The 15,036-nt window shown below is 34.2% G+C and overlaps 1 protein-coding gene across 2 annotated transcripts in view; it reads left to right on the forward strand.

Annotated features, from left to right (window-relative positions):
• LOC126979627 (membrane-bound alkaline phosphatase-like) overlaps positions 1-11,977 on the forward strand; it is a 29,389-nt gene extending 17,412 nt beyond the window's left edge. For both annotated transcript variants that reach the window (XM_050829064.1, XM_050829063.1), the window contains exons 2-9: positions 391-470; positions 2,322-2,495; positions 3,590-3,782; positions 5,478-5,641; positions 6,080-6,413; positions 8,265-8,473; positions 9,880-9,988; positions 11,541-11,977. In XM_050829064.1, coding sequence (XP_050685021.1) covers positions 2,382-2,495; positions 3,590-3,782; positions 5,478-5,641; positions 6,080-6,413; positions 8,265-8,473; positions 9,880-9,988; positions 11,541-11,731 — 1,314 coding nt within the window. In that variant the 5' untranslated portion in view covers positions 391-470; positions 2,322-2,381 and the 3' untranslated portion in view covers positions 11,732-11,977. The remainder of the gene's footprint in view (positions 1-390; positions 471-2,321; positions 2,496-3,589; positions 3,783-5,477; positions 5,642-6,079; positions 6,414-8,264; positions 8,474-9,879; positions 9,989-11,540) is intronic.
• The last annotated feature ends 3,059 nt before the right edge of the window (positions 11,978-15,036 follow it).

Genomic DNA, 15,036 nt, shown 5'->3' on the forward strand with positions numbered 1-15,036 from the left:
AGAAAAAAGCGATTCATTCGATTGTATGAAACGTGCTGTCATTGACAGATTGATAGATGACGGCTATATATATTGTAAAAAACGGAGATAGCCGAAATATACTACGTATTATGCAACTGCTCGCTTTCAAACTTAGCCGGATTATACTTCGTGGCCAATCGTGATTGCCACCTCTTATTATGCAGTATTTACATCCTCTTTGAAAGTAATAATCGAGCTCATAAAAGAAAGAGTCTTAAGCGATAGATTAAATTTTTGAATCATAGTTATAGCACATAGTAGGGATAAGTATTAATTTATAGCTTCTGAAAGTACTCCATGTTTCACAACTTTATTTAAAAATAGTATTTCATTACAATATACGATATTACTTTTAAATCTTTTTTTCAGATCCATTACCCGTAGTTGCTTTTGATGAGAAGAATAAGGATCACTGGAGAGCACAAGCACAGTGGACTTTACAGTCTAAGGTATCCGAGAGACATTTACAAATATGTACAATGCACACTTCGCTCCCACGGACTAGTAAAAAAATAAGGACTCCCTGTCACCTTACATAACAGTGTAGCACCAAAACAAGCCGATTAACATGTAAATACGTAGCCCCACACTTACACTACTACAGGCCGATAGGCGGCGATTAAGAGAATTGTCATCGTCTGTGACAGATCAGTTTGCGTCTTAATAAAATATTTTAAAAATGCCGTCGTGCATTGTGAAAAAGTGTAAAAACGATACTATATAAGTATTTGTGACCATATATGATTATTTAAGGGAGAAAAAATTGTGTAACTAGTATCCCCCGCACACACTAGCATAACGGTGATTCACTTGCTAATATCACGGCGCGGAGTCCTTCTTTTTTTACTCGTCCGTGTTCGCTCCAAGAGAACTACTCTTAACTTAGTAACCATTTGGAGAGAGACATTAAGCAATTACATTGAAAGATTTGTATCAAGATGGTAAATCATAAGCTGATAAAACGCGTTTGAAGAAATCATAAATAAGTGTGGAATATCTTCGAAAATGTAGAAGACTCATCTAATTTGAACCTTCTTTCTCTTGCTTTGTATATATTTATATTATTTCAATAATCTTGACCTCTACAGACTTGTATAAGATATAGGTATTATAATATTTTAGTTCTACTGGGCAGATTCTAGAATCACGCAATCTCACTTAGACCAGATTCGATCTAACGAGCTAATATATCTATTAAACCAGTCTGAAGGAATATTTTTAAGATGTATGTATATTTGAAGTAGTACGAATATAGAATTTATAATTTCAAAAGACGGCAACTAGGCAGATTTTAGAATCACGTAATCTCACTTAGATCAGATTCAATCTAACGAGCTAATATATATATTAAACCAGTTTGATGGATATTAGGAATATTAAGATGGGTACGAGTATAGCCTGTATCGATTTATAATCGGCATTACATTGCAATCAATGTGTATGTGTAATAGCGATAACTTACCTCGGAAAATCTTCACACAAACTTCAAGAAGGTGTAGAGGATTTTTCTTAGGGGTCCTTATTGTGTTATGAAGTTGTTTAAGATGTATAGTCACTATTGATCTTACACTGGATATCAAATCACATAAGCCATTATTTGAAACCTTCTTTCTTCGGACTTTCGAGGTAGAAGTTATATATTTTATTAATATACTAGCTGACCGGGCAAACCTTGTTTTTGCCATATAAGTTATTTGTACTCTACAAATTGTACTCTACAAAAGACCGTTTCTTAGACAATGCAACTATACTTTATTTTTCTAAAAATAAATTTAACTATTTTGTTACATCACTTCGTATATTCACTGCATATATCGTAATTGAAATTATTTGCAATAGTAATTTGAAAATAAGAATCCGTAATATCATTCACTTTTGAAGAGCAACCTTAGAGTTTCTTGCTCGTTCTTCTCTAAGAAAATCTGCCTTTCTAACGAGCTATAAGAAAAAAAAGACATATTTCAAGTGTAATGTAAATTACCTATGAAATAAAAATATTTTTGTTTGTTTGTTTACAGATTTTTTCTGAAATAAACGTAGCCTTAGTAACTCCTTATTACATCAGCTACCTGCCAATAAAAGTCGAAATCGGTCCAGCCATTTCAGAGGTTAGCGGGAACAAACAGACAGTCAGACAAAAATTGTAATAATAGTTATTTTGGTGTATATACCGTATATATATTCATATACATGTAGTATAAAACGGTTATTTCAATATTACAAACAGACAATCCAATTTTATTTATAATATATAGATCGAGATGTATTACGATATACTCATTATTGATATAAATTTTCAGCTATCACAGTTGCAAAATAAAAATGTAGCAAAAAATATAATTCTCTTCCTTGGTGACGGAATGAGTATCACAACTCTAGCTGCTACCAGGGTGTACCTTGGACGGCAACATGGAATGACTGGGGAGGAAATAAAACTTAGCTTCGAGTCATTCCCATACACAGGTCTTGCAAAGGTAAATTTAATTTTTTATTGCTTGTTTTATGTTTATGTGATAGTGAAAAGGATATCATATAACACATGTTATTTTGAACTTCATACATCTGATATAACTCGGTTTATTGAATTATTAATATTTTTGAGGAATTGATCTAAAAAAATAATGATATTAGAGGTTGTTTGAGGATTAGTCCCGTTGATTGCATAAATGTTTACACTTTTATAATTCCAGCTTCTAATTTGATGTCATCTAGAAATTTTGTGTTTTTAAGTTTTTATTTAATTTAATATCTCACGATAGGACTGTCAGGACTGTCTAGACAATGATTTATTATAACAATGATATAAGCACAACCCTAATTTAATATTTATATGCAAATGTCAGTGTGTGTGTTTAATTGTTGATTTGCTTACGCATTTACGCCACAACTGGTCAACCAATCATAATAAAAGTTGCACATACGTGGTCAGAGGTACAGAAAGGGATATAATGTACCCTATATTTTATCCCATAATTTTAAGAGCTCCCAGGAAGCGCGATGTGAATCAATGAACTAAATGCCTTACTTAGTACATATAATAGAATATCATATAAAAAGGGAGTACTTCCCATGCCATATTTTATGAGTGCTGCAGTTGAAATAAAATAAATAGGCTAAATGCATCCATTTTATGATGTTAAATGATCATATCTGGTCTTATTATGAGTCCATCTATAGTAAAGATCCGAGGACGTAAAACGAAATGAATATTATCATTTTCAGTTTGGTCATCGTCGTCTTAAAAAGTTTAGCCTAATGAACCCCATACTTTTCGATTTGTTAGGTTAAAAGACAATGCATAATACTATAGTGAGTTTTGAAGAGACAAGTGACATCCCCCGATAAAAACAGACACTGTTTAAATGTTCTCTATAATGTACAAAAGTTAAACATTTAATCGTATACTTAAAAGTTGGCAGTGCATCTTTTAACCTCTGGTACTTCACTGACATCAAGTATCTTGCCAGTTACTCCCCTCTTTTTGTTTTAAAAAAAACAGTATAAAGTGATAATTATATTGTCTAATATGCAAAAACCTCTACTAAATTATGAATCAAAATCTTTTCAGACGTACTGCGTAGACAATAACGTGGCTGACTCTGCATGCAGTGGCACAGCTTATTTGACTGGAGTGAAGGCCAACAGTGGCACAGTGGGAGTGACAGGTGCTGTCAAGCGGGGTGATTGTGAAAGTGCCAGAAATAGTGCCAATACTGTCACAGGACTTGTAGACTGGGCACAGAGAGCTGGGAAGTCTACAGGTATGCATTATGTAATACCAGTAGAGCTTGATTAGGGCAAACAAAAATTTGCATAATTTAACTCAGATATTCATTGTGTTTTGATTAAGTCAGACTGATTGAGAGGAAGAATGATAAGTGGAATAGATTAATTCATAGAATGTAGGTAGTGACAGGATGGCCTAGACGTATGTATACATCGAGGTCAATTTCAATTTATTCTAAGTTGCGGCTTGACAGCATTATAATGACGTTTAATGAAGAGACGAAATTAACCTATTCTCTCTCCCAAAAAGGCTTTTCTCTCTGACATTGTGATTGAGATCTGAGTGAGTGATTTCTGACAGAGTTCCCGTGATTATGAAACGTAATTTACGTGGGCTAAGGCTGCTTTAAAAACTTTTGAAAAACGGTTGACGTTAAAGCCATCCCTTCAACTTCCCCTTAATTCCATACCGAAACGCTTCAAGTTCATTAAGACGATTTTGAGCACAAACACACACACACACACATACACACACACACACACACATACATACATACGGAAAGACGTAAGGACACCATCGCGGGAATAGTCAGGGAAGGTTCCTAGGACCTTAAAACGTCGAGATCTGATGAAAACTCGATTTTCGACAAAAAGGGGTAAAACCAATTTCGAAAATTTTAAATTTTCTTAGCGGGAAGATAAAAAGCAAACATTGCAACGTCAATCTAATTTTCCAACAATAACTATTCTCGCCTTGACATAAAGAAACAATTGGAATTATGTTGGTCAAGAATATAATTGATTACAAGAATTTAATTAGAATCTTAAATTAAACTAGCCCTAAAATATCATTATTGTTATTATTTTTTTACATTTTTTTAAAGTCACGGATAATGATTATGCAAATAAAAACAAAAGGGCCCTCTACTATTTTGGCTAAGTTTGAGATAATACAATTCTATAATATAATAAATAAAATGTAACTAATGCAGCAGTGCTTACTTTTATGAACGAAGATTTTTCTTAATTCGGTCTACTTATTACCAATTGCATGGTTTCCTCTGGGTCTATAAATTTTCACACTAGCGGTAGAAGCTTATGGATTATCTAATGCTTGTTAAAGATCCTCTTCTGAAACGTTAAAGTGTTCACAAGCGTTGCTTCCATTTATAAGGTAGGTCAACATGTCGATAGTAACCATGAGGTTGTAACTATTTTTTTGAAGGTAGATACATATTATATTTACCGGGAAGCACTGCGGAAGTAGGTCAGTTTAAGTTGAAGTGGAAGAAAGAAAATAAAACTGTACTATCAATGAACACCACATAATTATACTAATTTATGACAGTAAGGGACAAGACGAGCAGGACGTTCAGCTGATGAAAATTAATACGCCCTGCCAATTACGATGCAATACCGCAGTATAGTTTTAATAATAGAAAAACTCTAAAATTCTGAGCGGCGCTACAATTGAGCTTGTTACCTAGAGACATAAGATGTTAAATCTCATTTATCTAGTAATTTCACTAGCTATGACGCCATTCAGAATGAAACACAGTAATGCTTACACATTACTACTTCACGGCAGGAATAGACGCCGTTGTGGTAAACATAATCTAGCCGTGATCCTGTGCAAAGGAGCCTCTAACTAGTAAATGAACAACGCATATAAAACTGTACTATAAGTGCCCCGCATATTTGGTGGGTTTGTTGAAAATATGTTGTTATAGGTGTGGTGACCACAACTCGGGTCACTCACGCGTCACCAGCGGCTGCGTACGCACACTCGGCTGATCGCACGTGGGAAGGAGATGCTGATTTGCCAAAACGCGGCCTTCAATGTGAGGACATTGCATCACAACTAGTGCAGGGACACGTGGGGAGCCACATTAATGTAGGTGAAAAGAATGAAACGTTATTATTACACCACCCTTTAAAAGCCAAATTTCTTTCCTCACGTGCTACCAATTGAGTCCACTTCATCTTTGAACACTACAGGAGATTTTCTTCACTTGATTAATTCCTAATGACTTTCACTTGATAATATCTATTCTGAATTCCCCTTGAAATTTTGATTAATATTATAATTATAAACAGGACAGAAATTATCTACAATATATGGAAATTTTCATAATATTTTTAAGTTCTTTGCAACAGAAAAATATAATTGTACAAAAAAGGTAGTAATGTATTTTTGAAATTATGTTGTATGCGGCTTATTGATATTTGATTGGATTGCTTTCTTACTTAATAAAAGATGCATATTTTAAATATCATTTGAACGCGAGATAATTTTGGATAATTCATGTATTATACATCAGATAATTTTCAGGTAATTATGGGAGGTGGCAGAAGAAATTTTCTTCCACGTCATGAAAAGGATATCAGTGGCAAGCATGGAAGTAGAAATGATAATAAGAATTTAATTAGAGAGTGGCTTTTAATAAAGGAGTCCATGGGCGTGAGACCAAAGTACATCAATAGCAGGAGAGAATTCTATGCCAAAGACTATAGTAATTATGATAATATATTAGGATTATTCTCAGCTGATCATTTACCGTACAATCTTGATGCGAGTGAAGATGATCCATCGTTGACTGAGATGACACAAAAGGCTATCGAAGTTCTATCTAAAAACACAAAAGGATACTTTTTATTTGTTGAGGGTGAGACATTTTACTTTATTCCTCAACAAACAATTTCACAGTTCACCTTATTTTAAATTTTAATTCATCCAAATTTTTATACAATATCAAACATAATATTGCAGCCAGTCTTCAAACTTACGCGTAAGGGGGAGAGCGATAGTTGCTTAAGTCAGCGTAAGATAAGGCGTAATTTTTCAAATAAATATGTACAACAAATGTGTACTAGATATACACGAAAACATTAATTTACTTGCCCAGATTGCATACTATATATGCACAGATACAAAAATGAAAACAAAAGTAATTTTTGTTCAGAAGGCTCAATGTTTTTGCTCCTCCGAAATAGGCGCGTAGCATTTTGTGTGACATTTAAGAGAAACAAAAAGACAAATTTGTATTTAATTCTGGGTTTGCGTACGTCTGAGCAGCGTAAATCTGTAGGTGGTTATTATTTTTAATATTATTTGGGGGCTGACTGGAAATATTGCCGAAGGAAGTTCTTTATTTCGTTAAAATTAAATGCAGATAGTACCGAAGAAATAATTACCTTTACTACATCATTCTTACATGCATACTGGATATAATATAGACATTAATTGAAACACTATACAAAATTTTCCCAAGACTTAATTTTAATTCCCTGGACTTATAATTGACTCGAATGACAATGAAAAATCTATTCTATAATTATTATTAAATATGACATAAAAATCTCTTTGGAATTACTTCGAAAGGCCTGTTGCCTTTAGAACCTTATCTGAACATTGTTTTAACTTATTCTTTTTGTGATGCTTAAATAGACTCTGTTACCATGTCAGCGTGTCTTCAGGATCAGATTTCGAAGCCTATCCGACTGCAGTGGGGAGTCGACAAGGCGATGTCATTTCGCCCTAGCTGTGCACCACTGCGTTGGAAACTGCCTCTTTAAGCCTCTTGACTGGAATGGACTGGGCGTCAATATCAACAGCGAATACATTACACAGCTTCGATATCGTAATCATGGCTTGGAGGCCATGGAAGACTTAAGCCATATGCTCAAAGGCCTCAATACTGCTTCCCAAGGAGTAGGTCTCAAAATGAACATGGACAAGACGAAGATCATGTCAAATGTCCATGTCGCCTACCTACTCCGGTAAAAATTGGGAATTGTTCCCACGAAATTCTTGACGAGTACGTCTACCTTTGAATAATCCAGTTAGGCCGGTCCAATCGCGAAAGAATTGAAAGTCACTCATCGAATCCAACTCGGATGGGCACCGTTCGGGCAACTCCGTAAAATATTTTCGTCCCAATTACCACAGTGACTAAAGGCAAAGGTTTCCAACCAGTGTGTGTTGCCAGTGAGGACTAACTGTACGCAGACGTAGTCGCTAACTATGGGCCTGATGGGAAAGCTCATGGTCGCTCAGAGGACAATAGAGAGGGCTATGCTTGGACTTTCCCTGCGATATTGAGTCTGAAATGTGGATATCTGCAGGAGAAAAAAAGTCAACGACTTAGCCCAAATTATTGTGAAACTGAAGTGAAAGTGGGCAGGGCATATAGCTCAATGGAGAGATGGCCAGTAAGGCAGAAAAGGCCTCGAATGGCGACCACATACCGGAAGACGCAGTGTTGGTAGGCCCCCCACAAGATGGACCGACAGTTTGGTCAAGATCGCCGGAATACGTTGAATCAGGGAAGCGCAGGACAGATCATCGTGGAAATCTTTGGTAGATAATTTTAGTAGGTGCGAATTTCCTCCCAAAATTTTTATTCTATTAATAATGTTATATTTATTAGTAGGTATTCTACAAAGATGAATAATTAAATTAAAATATTGTGTATTTTATAATAGGATTATTAGAGTTTTTTTTTTATTATTTCTAGGTGGTAGAATAGATACTGCACATCATGAAACAAAAGCCAGAAAAGCACTCGATGAGACAGCTGAATTCGCAAAGGCAGTAGAAGCTGCCTTACGCCTAGTAAACCTAGACGATACAATGATTGTAGTGACTTCAGACCATAGTCACACTATGACGTACAGCGGGTATAGTTCAAGAGGTTCTGATATACTGGGACTTGTTAATTCAAAGGTAATATATACTGTTAATTATATTTTTATGAGTTTCAGATTAAAACACAGGAAAATAGAACGGCGATGTGTAGTTAAAAACGTTACATTTAAAGAGATGGTAATGTTGTGGTGGTCATGAAGAGTAAAGTATATTGACTGCACAATCACAGAATATAGATAAAAATGGAAATCCGTTACCTCGATTGTTACTAGATAAAAATATCTTTTTTTCTATCAATATCTGTGGTGTTCACGCCTCTGGAGAACGTCTCCAACATTCATGAATGTGTAAGGCCCTTTCATTCTTCCCGGTTGCCGGGTAGCGATCCGATTTTGTATGCGTTCTTACCATCGACGCTAGTACAGTCGCGTAGTGACCATGCATTCATAATATAATTTTCAATGTTCTCTAAAAAGAAAGTCAAGAAATTATCGGGCTTATCTGATTGATATGAAAAGAAAACACTGTGGAGCATTCTACACCTTATTTCCTGATCTACTAAGTGATGAAAACAGGTACTTTAGGATGTCAATATCCTCTTTTTTTAACCGACTTCAAAAAGGAGGAGCTTATCAATTCGATCGGTATTTTTTAAGTATGTACCGATTACTCTGAGATTTATGATCCGATTTAAGTAATTTGCTTATTCCGATGTAGAATAGATACCATTTGGTCCCATAAAAATTTTACATAGTTTTGCGTTTGTTATTAAAACGAATAATGTGACTTAAAACCTATCAATAGATAGCGCATATAAATAATATCATTTTATTAATATTAAAGGTAAAAGTGTATTAAATTAAATTTTTAGTTATTTGATAATGTTCAGTTTTTGAAGTAAATTTTTTTAAACATAGTTTTTTTTATAATCAATTACATCACAGTTTGAAAAACCATTAACAGCGTTTCTACATATGTCTCCATATATCACCATTTGGCAATGTTTGCATAAATTATGACGACACGCGGTTGTGAGACAAAATGACGTGATTGTACCTGGCCGACTGACCAGCGCCGGTGCCTTTGAAAGCTTGGTACATGTTCTATACATCACTGTGGGTCCGGCCGCTGCCTAACCAATATCCGGCCGGCTCATAGTGGAGATCCGGCGAGCACCCGGCGACCGCTTTCCCGGTAATTTATGCCGGTACGTGTGAAAGCTATCGTACTTGGCGCTACACTTCGCCGCCGGATACCCGGCTCCGGCTACCCGGCAAACGGGCCGTGTGAACAGGCACTTAAAGACCTGCGTTAAAATCTGGAAGTTGTGATTTCGAATTGAATTATTTTTATTTATTACTGACACTCCAATAAATAGATAGAATAAAGTTTAGTAGTAGATTTTATAAAATCATATTAAATGATGATGACTTAAGACTATAAAGAAACTGCAAGTTTAACATTAATCTCATATTATCTTTCAGTTTAATGCATCAGATAACCTTCCATACTCAACATTGAGCTACGCGAACGGACCAGGATATAAGCCACACCAGGATTTCCGAAGACATAATCTTATGTTAGACGATATGAGTAAGTCACGAACTTGAAATCACTTACTATTCAATTCATAACAGGAAGTAGTTCTTGTAATATATAATTATGTGCAGTATTGGTTGATTGTGAAAGGCGATTACTTTTTTTTCCTTGGTGATTAGGTTTTCATATTGTCAGTAAAAAATGTAAAATTTAAGTATAAATCTTTGATAAAATATTATAATTTGAAGTGAATGCAATAGATTTAAAAATCCTCACCCGTTATTCCATTTTTTAAATCACAATTAGGGATGAGACGAGTTCAGCTGATGGTAATTGATACGCCCTGCCAATTAAATTGCACTCCTGCTCAGGATTCTTTGAAAACCCACAGTTGCGCTCGTCACCTTGAGACAAGATGTTAAGTCGCATATGCCCAGTAATTTCACTAGCTACCGCCGTAGCCGGTCAGTCTGAAAGGCGCCCTCTTCGAAAAACAATTATGCATTCACGGCAGAAATCGGTGCCGTTGTGGTACCCATAATCTAGCCGACATCCTCTGAAAAGGAGCCTAGTATATTTATTTTCAACATAACAATCCTCATAACTTTGAAATGAGTGAAAGAGAGTATTCGTCATAGTTGTCAGAAGTTTAGCGCCATTTATTGCCTCGGTGGTAGTATTTGCTGTAGACATATGGTTTTTGGCATAATTTACTAACAGTGTCCTATTCTTTTTTGGTATGTGTAGTTGTGGGTCTTAATTTCGAGATTATTGGATCCCAGGTGTTCGATAATTTTAGAACATCTTCTCTATTGAAATTTGGGTGTTTCTTAATTTCAATGGCTTGACGTACCAGTCTTAGGAGAAATCTATTCTCTTTTACCAAAACTTTTCGTTGGTCGAATCGGATGTAGTGTGTTGCCTTTCAAAGTGTTTTATTTAAATAGAATTAATAAGTTTTGCTTCTATGAGATCGTTGGAAATATAAACACGCCGTACTCTAACTCTCTAATGTCTACCTATTTTTACCTGGGTACCTAAATAAAATAAGTTATTATAATCTTATTTTATTATATATTATTTTGTAAATAGACGACTTTTATTTTGAAAATGAAATGTTTTTTGGTCTTTTATACAAATTTTTGTCTGCATATTATTAAAATACAGCCAACTCTAAACAAATGTATCTAAAAACAATCAAATTATTTAAGTTTTCTTTAGTGTTAATTCCGCCAATATTTGTTTTTAAAACAATTCGACACGTGTTTCGCCTCTACACGAGGCATCCTCAAGACGTGTTGTCTCGCCAAAATCTGGCACGATACTGAATCAAATGAGCTGGAAGCCGCTCTTTTATACCCTCGTCCCATGAAATGACGCGCTGTGATTGGTCGGCTGTTGTGACGTATTACCCCCGGAAGAGACACGTAACAAAGGTGATGGGACTAAATTTGTTTGTTCATTCAACTTAAAATTCATTCAATTTGTTTTAAAAACAAATATTGGCGGAATTAACACTAAAGAAAACTTAAATAATTTGTATAATTATGGATTTCCGCAAGGCAACGCCTAATTCAATAAATTTTAATCAAATTATTTATTACAGATGACCCAGACTACACTTACCCGTCTCTGGTGCCGATCCCACGAGAAACCCATGGTGGTGAAGATGTGGCAGTGTTCGCAACTGGCCCATGGGCTCATCTATTCAGTGGAAATTATGAACAGAACTTTATACCGCACGCTATTGCGTATGCGTCTTGCATCGGTACTGGTCTTACCGCTTGCAATTTATGATGAAGAATTTAGTTTCATTTGTAAATATTGTTATAAATATAGGCAATAATTTATTTATTTTTGTAATAATATATTTGTAATGATTATAGGTATGAGGCTATAAACTTGTATTAGACTAAGTGGATTAGATGTATGTTTGTTATGTCTGCGATTTGAGGGGTTACGCAAGGTAATATTTTAGGGCTTAAACTGATCTTAAAGTTTAGTACATACAAAAAGAGCAAGAAAATTTAAAGCCAATTTTTAAACGCTTTATAACCGTTATTTATATTTACAATAATTGAAAAGTTAGTGAATAATATTAAAGTATTTTTTAAATAATTTCATGACATTTTTTTATTTCTAGTTTTGTAATCAATTCCATGTTCTAGTTTCTTCTTTTTTTATGAAAAAGGAGGACAGACGACCATGCAAGTCATCCGAATGTGATCACCGCCGCATATGCTTTCCACAATCAACAAAGGTTCAAATTCAAATATTTTTATTCAAAATAGGATTCCAAAATGAATGCCTCAGGCATGAAAATAATGGGCACAACAAACTCAGCGGGTTTTTTTTTTATCAAAAACAACTTATTATTTAATACCCTGAGGGCGGTTGGTCCATTCGCAATCTGTGGTATAATTAAGTTATTTAAGTTATAGTAACCTTTACCACACAAACGTTTTTTAGCAATTCTTTTGAATAACGCAATACTTTTGTTAAACTCGCGACGTGGTAAAAGTGGCAGATATTCATGCCACTTACACCGTCGGCATTGTTCGAGATATTTAGCGCAGAGCCAATATCGGCACATGTACCTATGTCGACATCGTTTGCCGATTGATAGCACCAGTATGTATGTAAGCTAAAACGCGCTTTTAGTTATTGTTTCCATATGGTTAGGATACTTAATATTTATTTTTGTTAATGCGGCTAGCAGTTAGCAATAAGAATGAGCTAGAAGCTTGAGTAATAACAACAATAATAATAACAACAACAATAATAATAATAATAATAATAATAATAATAATAATAATAATAATAATAATAATAATAATAATAATAATAATAATAATAATAATAATAATAATAATAATAACAATAACAATAACAATAACAATAACAATAACAATAACAATAACAATAACAATAACAATAACAATAACAATAACAATAACAATAACAATAACAATAACAATAACAATAACAATAACAATAACAATAACAATAACAATAACAATAACAATAACAATAACAATAACAATAACAATAACAATAACAATAACAATAACAATAACAATAACAATAACAATAACAATAACAATAACAATAACAATAACAATAACAATAACAATAACAATAACAATAACAATAACAATAACAATAACAATAACAATAACAATAACAATAACAATAACAATAACAATAACAATAACAATAACAATAACAATAACAATAACAATAACAATAACAATAACAATAACAATAACAATAACAATAACAATAACAATAACAATAACAATAACAATAACAATAACAATAACAATAACAATAACAATAACAATAACAATAACAATAACAATAACAATAACAATAACAATAACAATAACAATAACAATAACAATAACAATAACGTAAATAATAATAATAACGACAACAACAACAACAACGACAACAATAACAATAACAACAACAAGAACAACAACAATAACAATAACAATAATAATAATAATAATAATAACGACAACAACAACAACAACGACAACAATAACAATAACAACAACAAGAACAACAACAATAACAATAACAATAATAATAATAATAATGGAGGACGTATAGCTTACCAGCGATATAAAGTTTGTATGGAAATTGCAATTCACGCGTCCCAATATAAGGCGATCAGAATGACTTATCGGGTATATTGGGACAGCTACAAATTATTGACAGCTAATTACTGACAGTAGAAGGTATTAATTTATCTCTATCTGTAGATAGTATGTTGGGAAAGGCCGTAAATTGACGTCACACTGTACAGTGGTCACAGTGCATATCGGAACATACCCATAATATTGTAATTATTAACTACTATTTCAAACTTATGTCAAATCACTGGACGTTTCATACTAAACTAATTTTCAATTTTTACTCTGGAAGCCTCTTACTACGTAGTATTAACATCCTATTCATATTAATCTTAGATATCTTATACGTATAGATAGAGCCTCTTGCTAGACAACCGATGAAAACAAGCCAGGTTTATTACTTTAATGTGCGTGACAAGCTACGTCTTACCATCGCGATTTGTATTTCACTTTGGGTTACTGTGTGTGCATCGTTCTAAATAGAGGTTAACTGTCAAGCTCAATTTTCGTCAAGTTGTCATAGTATATCTAGACGTATAAATAATCTAAAAACTTTAAGTTCATTATTAATATCGGATTATAAACATATTCTAACAATTATCTAGAGGACTTGAAAGGTGACACTTGATCGAGCCGTAACATGCTCTAATGTCAAGGCAATGTACCTTTAGTATGAGTAATTTGATTGATGGTAAAATAACACGAAGATGTCTTAATATTGGGGTGACGTTCACAATGTTTTATTAATTAGATGACGACAGAGCCGTGCAGACGAATAGACGTCATTGGATCGTGTAGAAGGCAAGAAGTAGAATATTATTTGTGCATATTTATAGAAAGTACGTCAGGGTAAGTTCAAATAAAGGGTAAGACCAGATAATTCATTTGTTTTTATATCAAACAACACACAACCGTCGCGTCTAACGATGCATTGCGCTCGACCAGTGCAGTGGGAGGCTCCGTTGCACAGGATGCCGGCTAGATTTAGGGTACCACAACGGCGCCTATTTCTGCCGTGAAGCAGTAATGTGTAAGCATTACTGTGTTTCGGTCTGAAGGGCGCCGTAGCTAGTGAAATTACTGGGCAAATGAGACTTAACATATTATGTCTCAAGGTGACGAGCGCTGTTGTAGTCCCGTTCAGAATTTTTGGGTCTTTCAAGAATCCTGAGCGCCACTGCATCGCAATGGGCAGGGCTTATCAATTACCATCAGCTGAACGTCCGGTTCATCTCGTCCCTTATTTTCATAAAAGAAAAAGATGCGGGAACAAAAAAAGGAGAACAAAAATGAAGGAATATTTTTTGACTCAAATAGATAGGTGAATTTTTTAAATGAAATATTACTTTATTATACATAGTTACACAAATCAAATTTGAAAAACAATTTTACCAACGATGCGGGATTCGAACCCTCGACCTCCGGCGTTCCGTGCCGGTGCTCTAACCAACTGAGCTAACC

The sequence above is a fragment of the Leptidea sinapis genome, chromosome 3 (assembly GCF_905404315.1).
Source record: "Leptidea sinapis chromosome 3, ilLepSina1.1, whole genome shotgun sequence".
NCBI lineage: Eukaryota > Metazoa > Arthropoda > Insecta > Lepidoptera > Pieridae > Leptidea > Leptidea sinapis.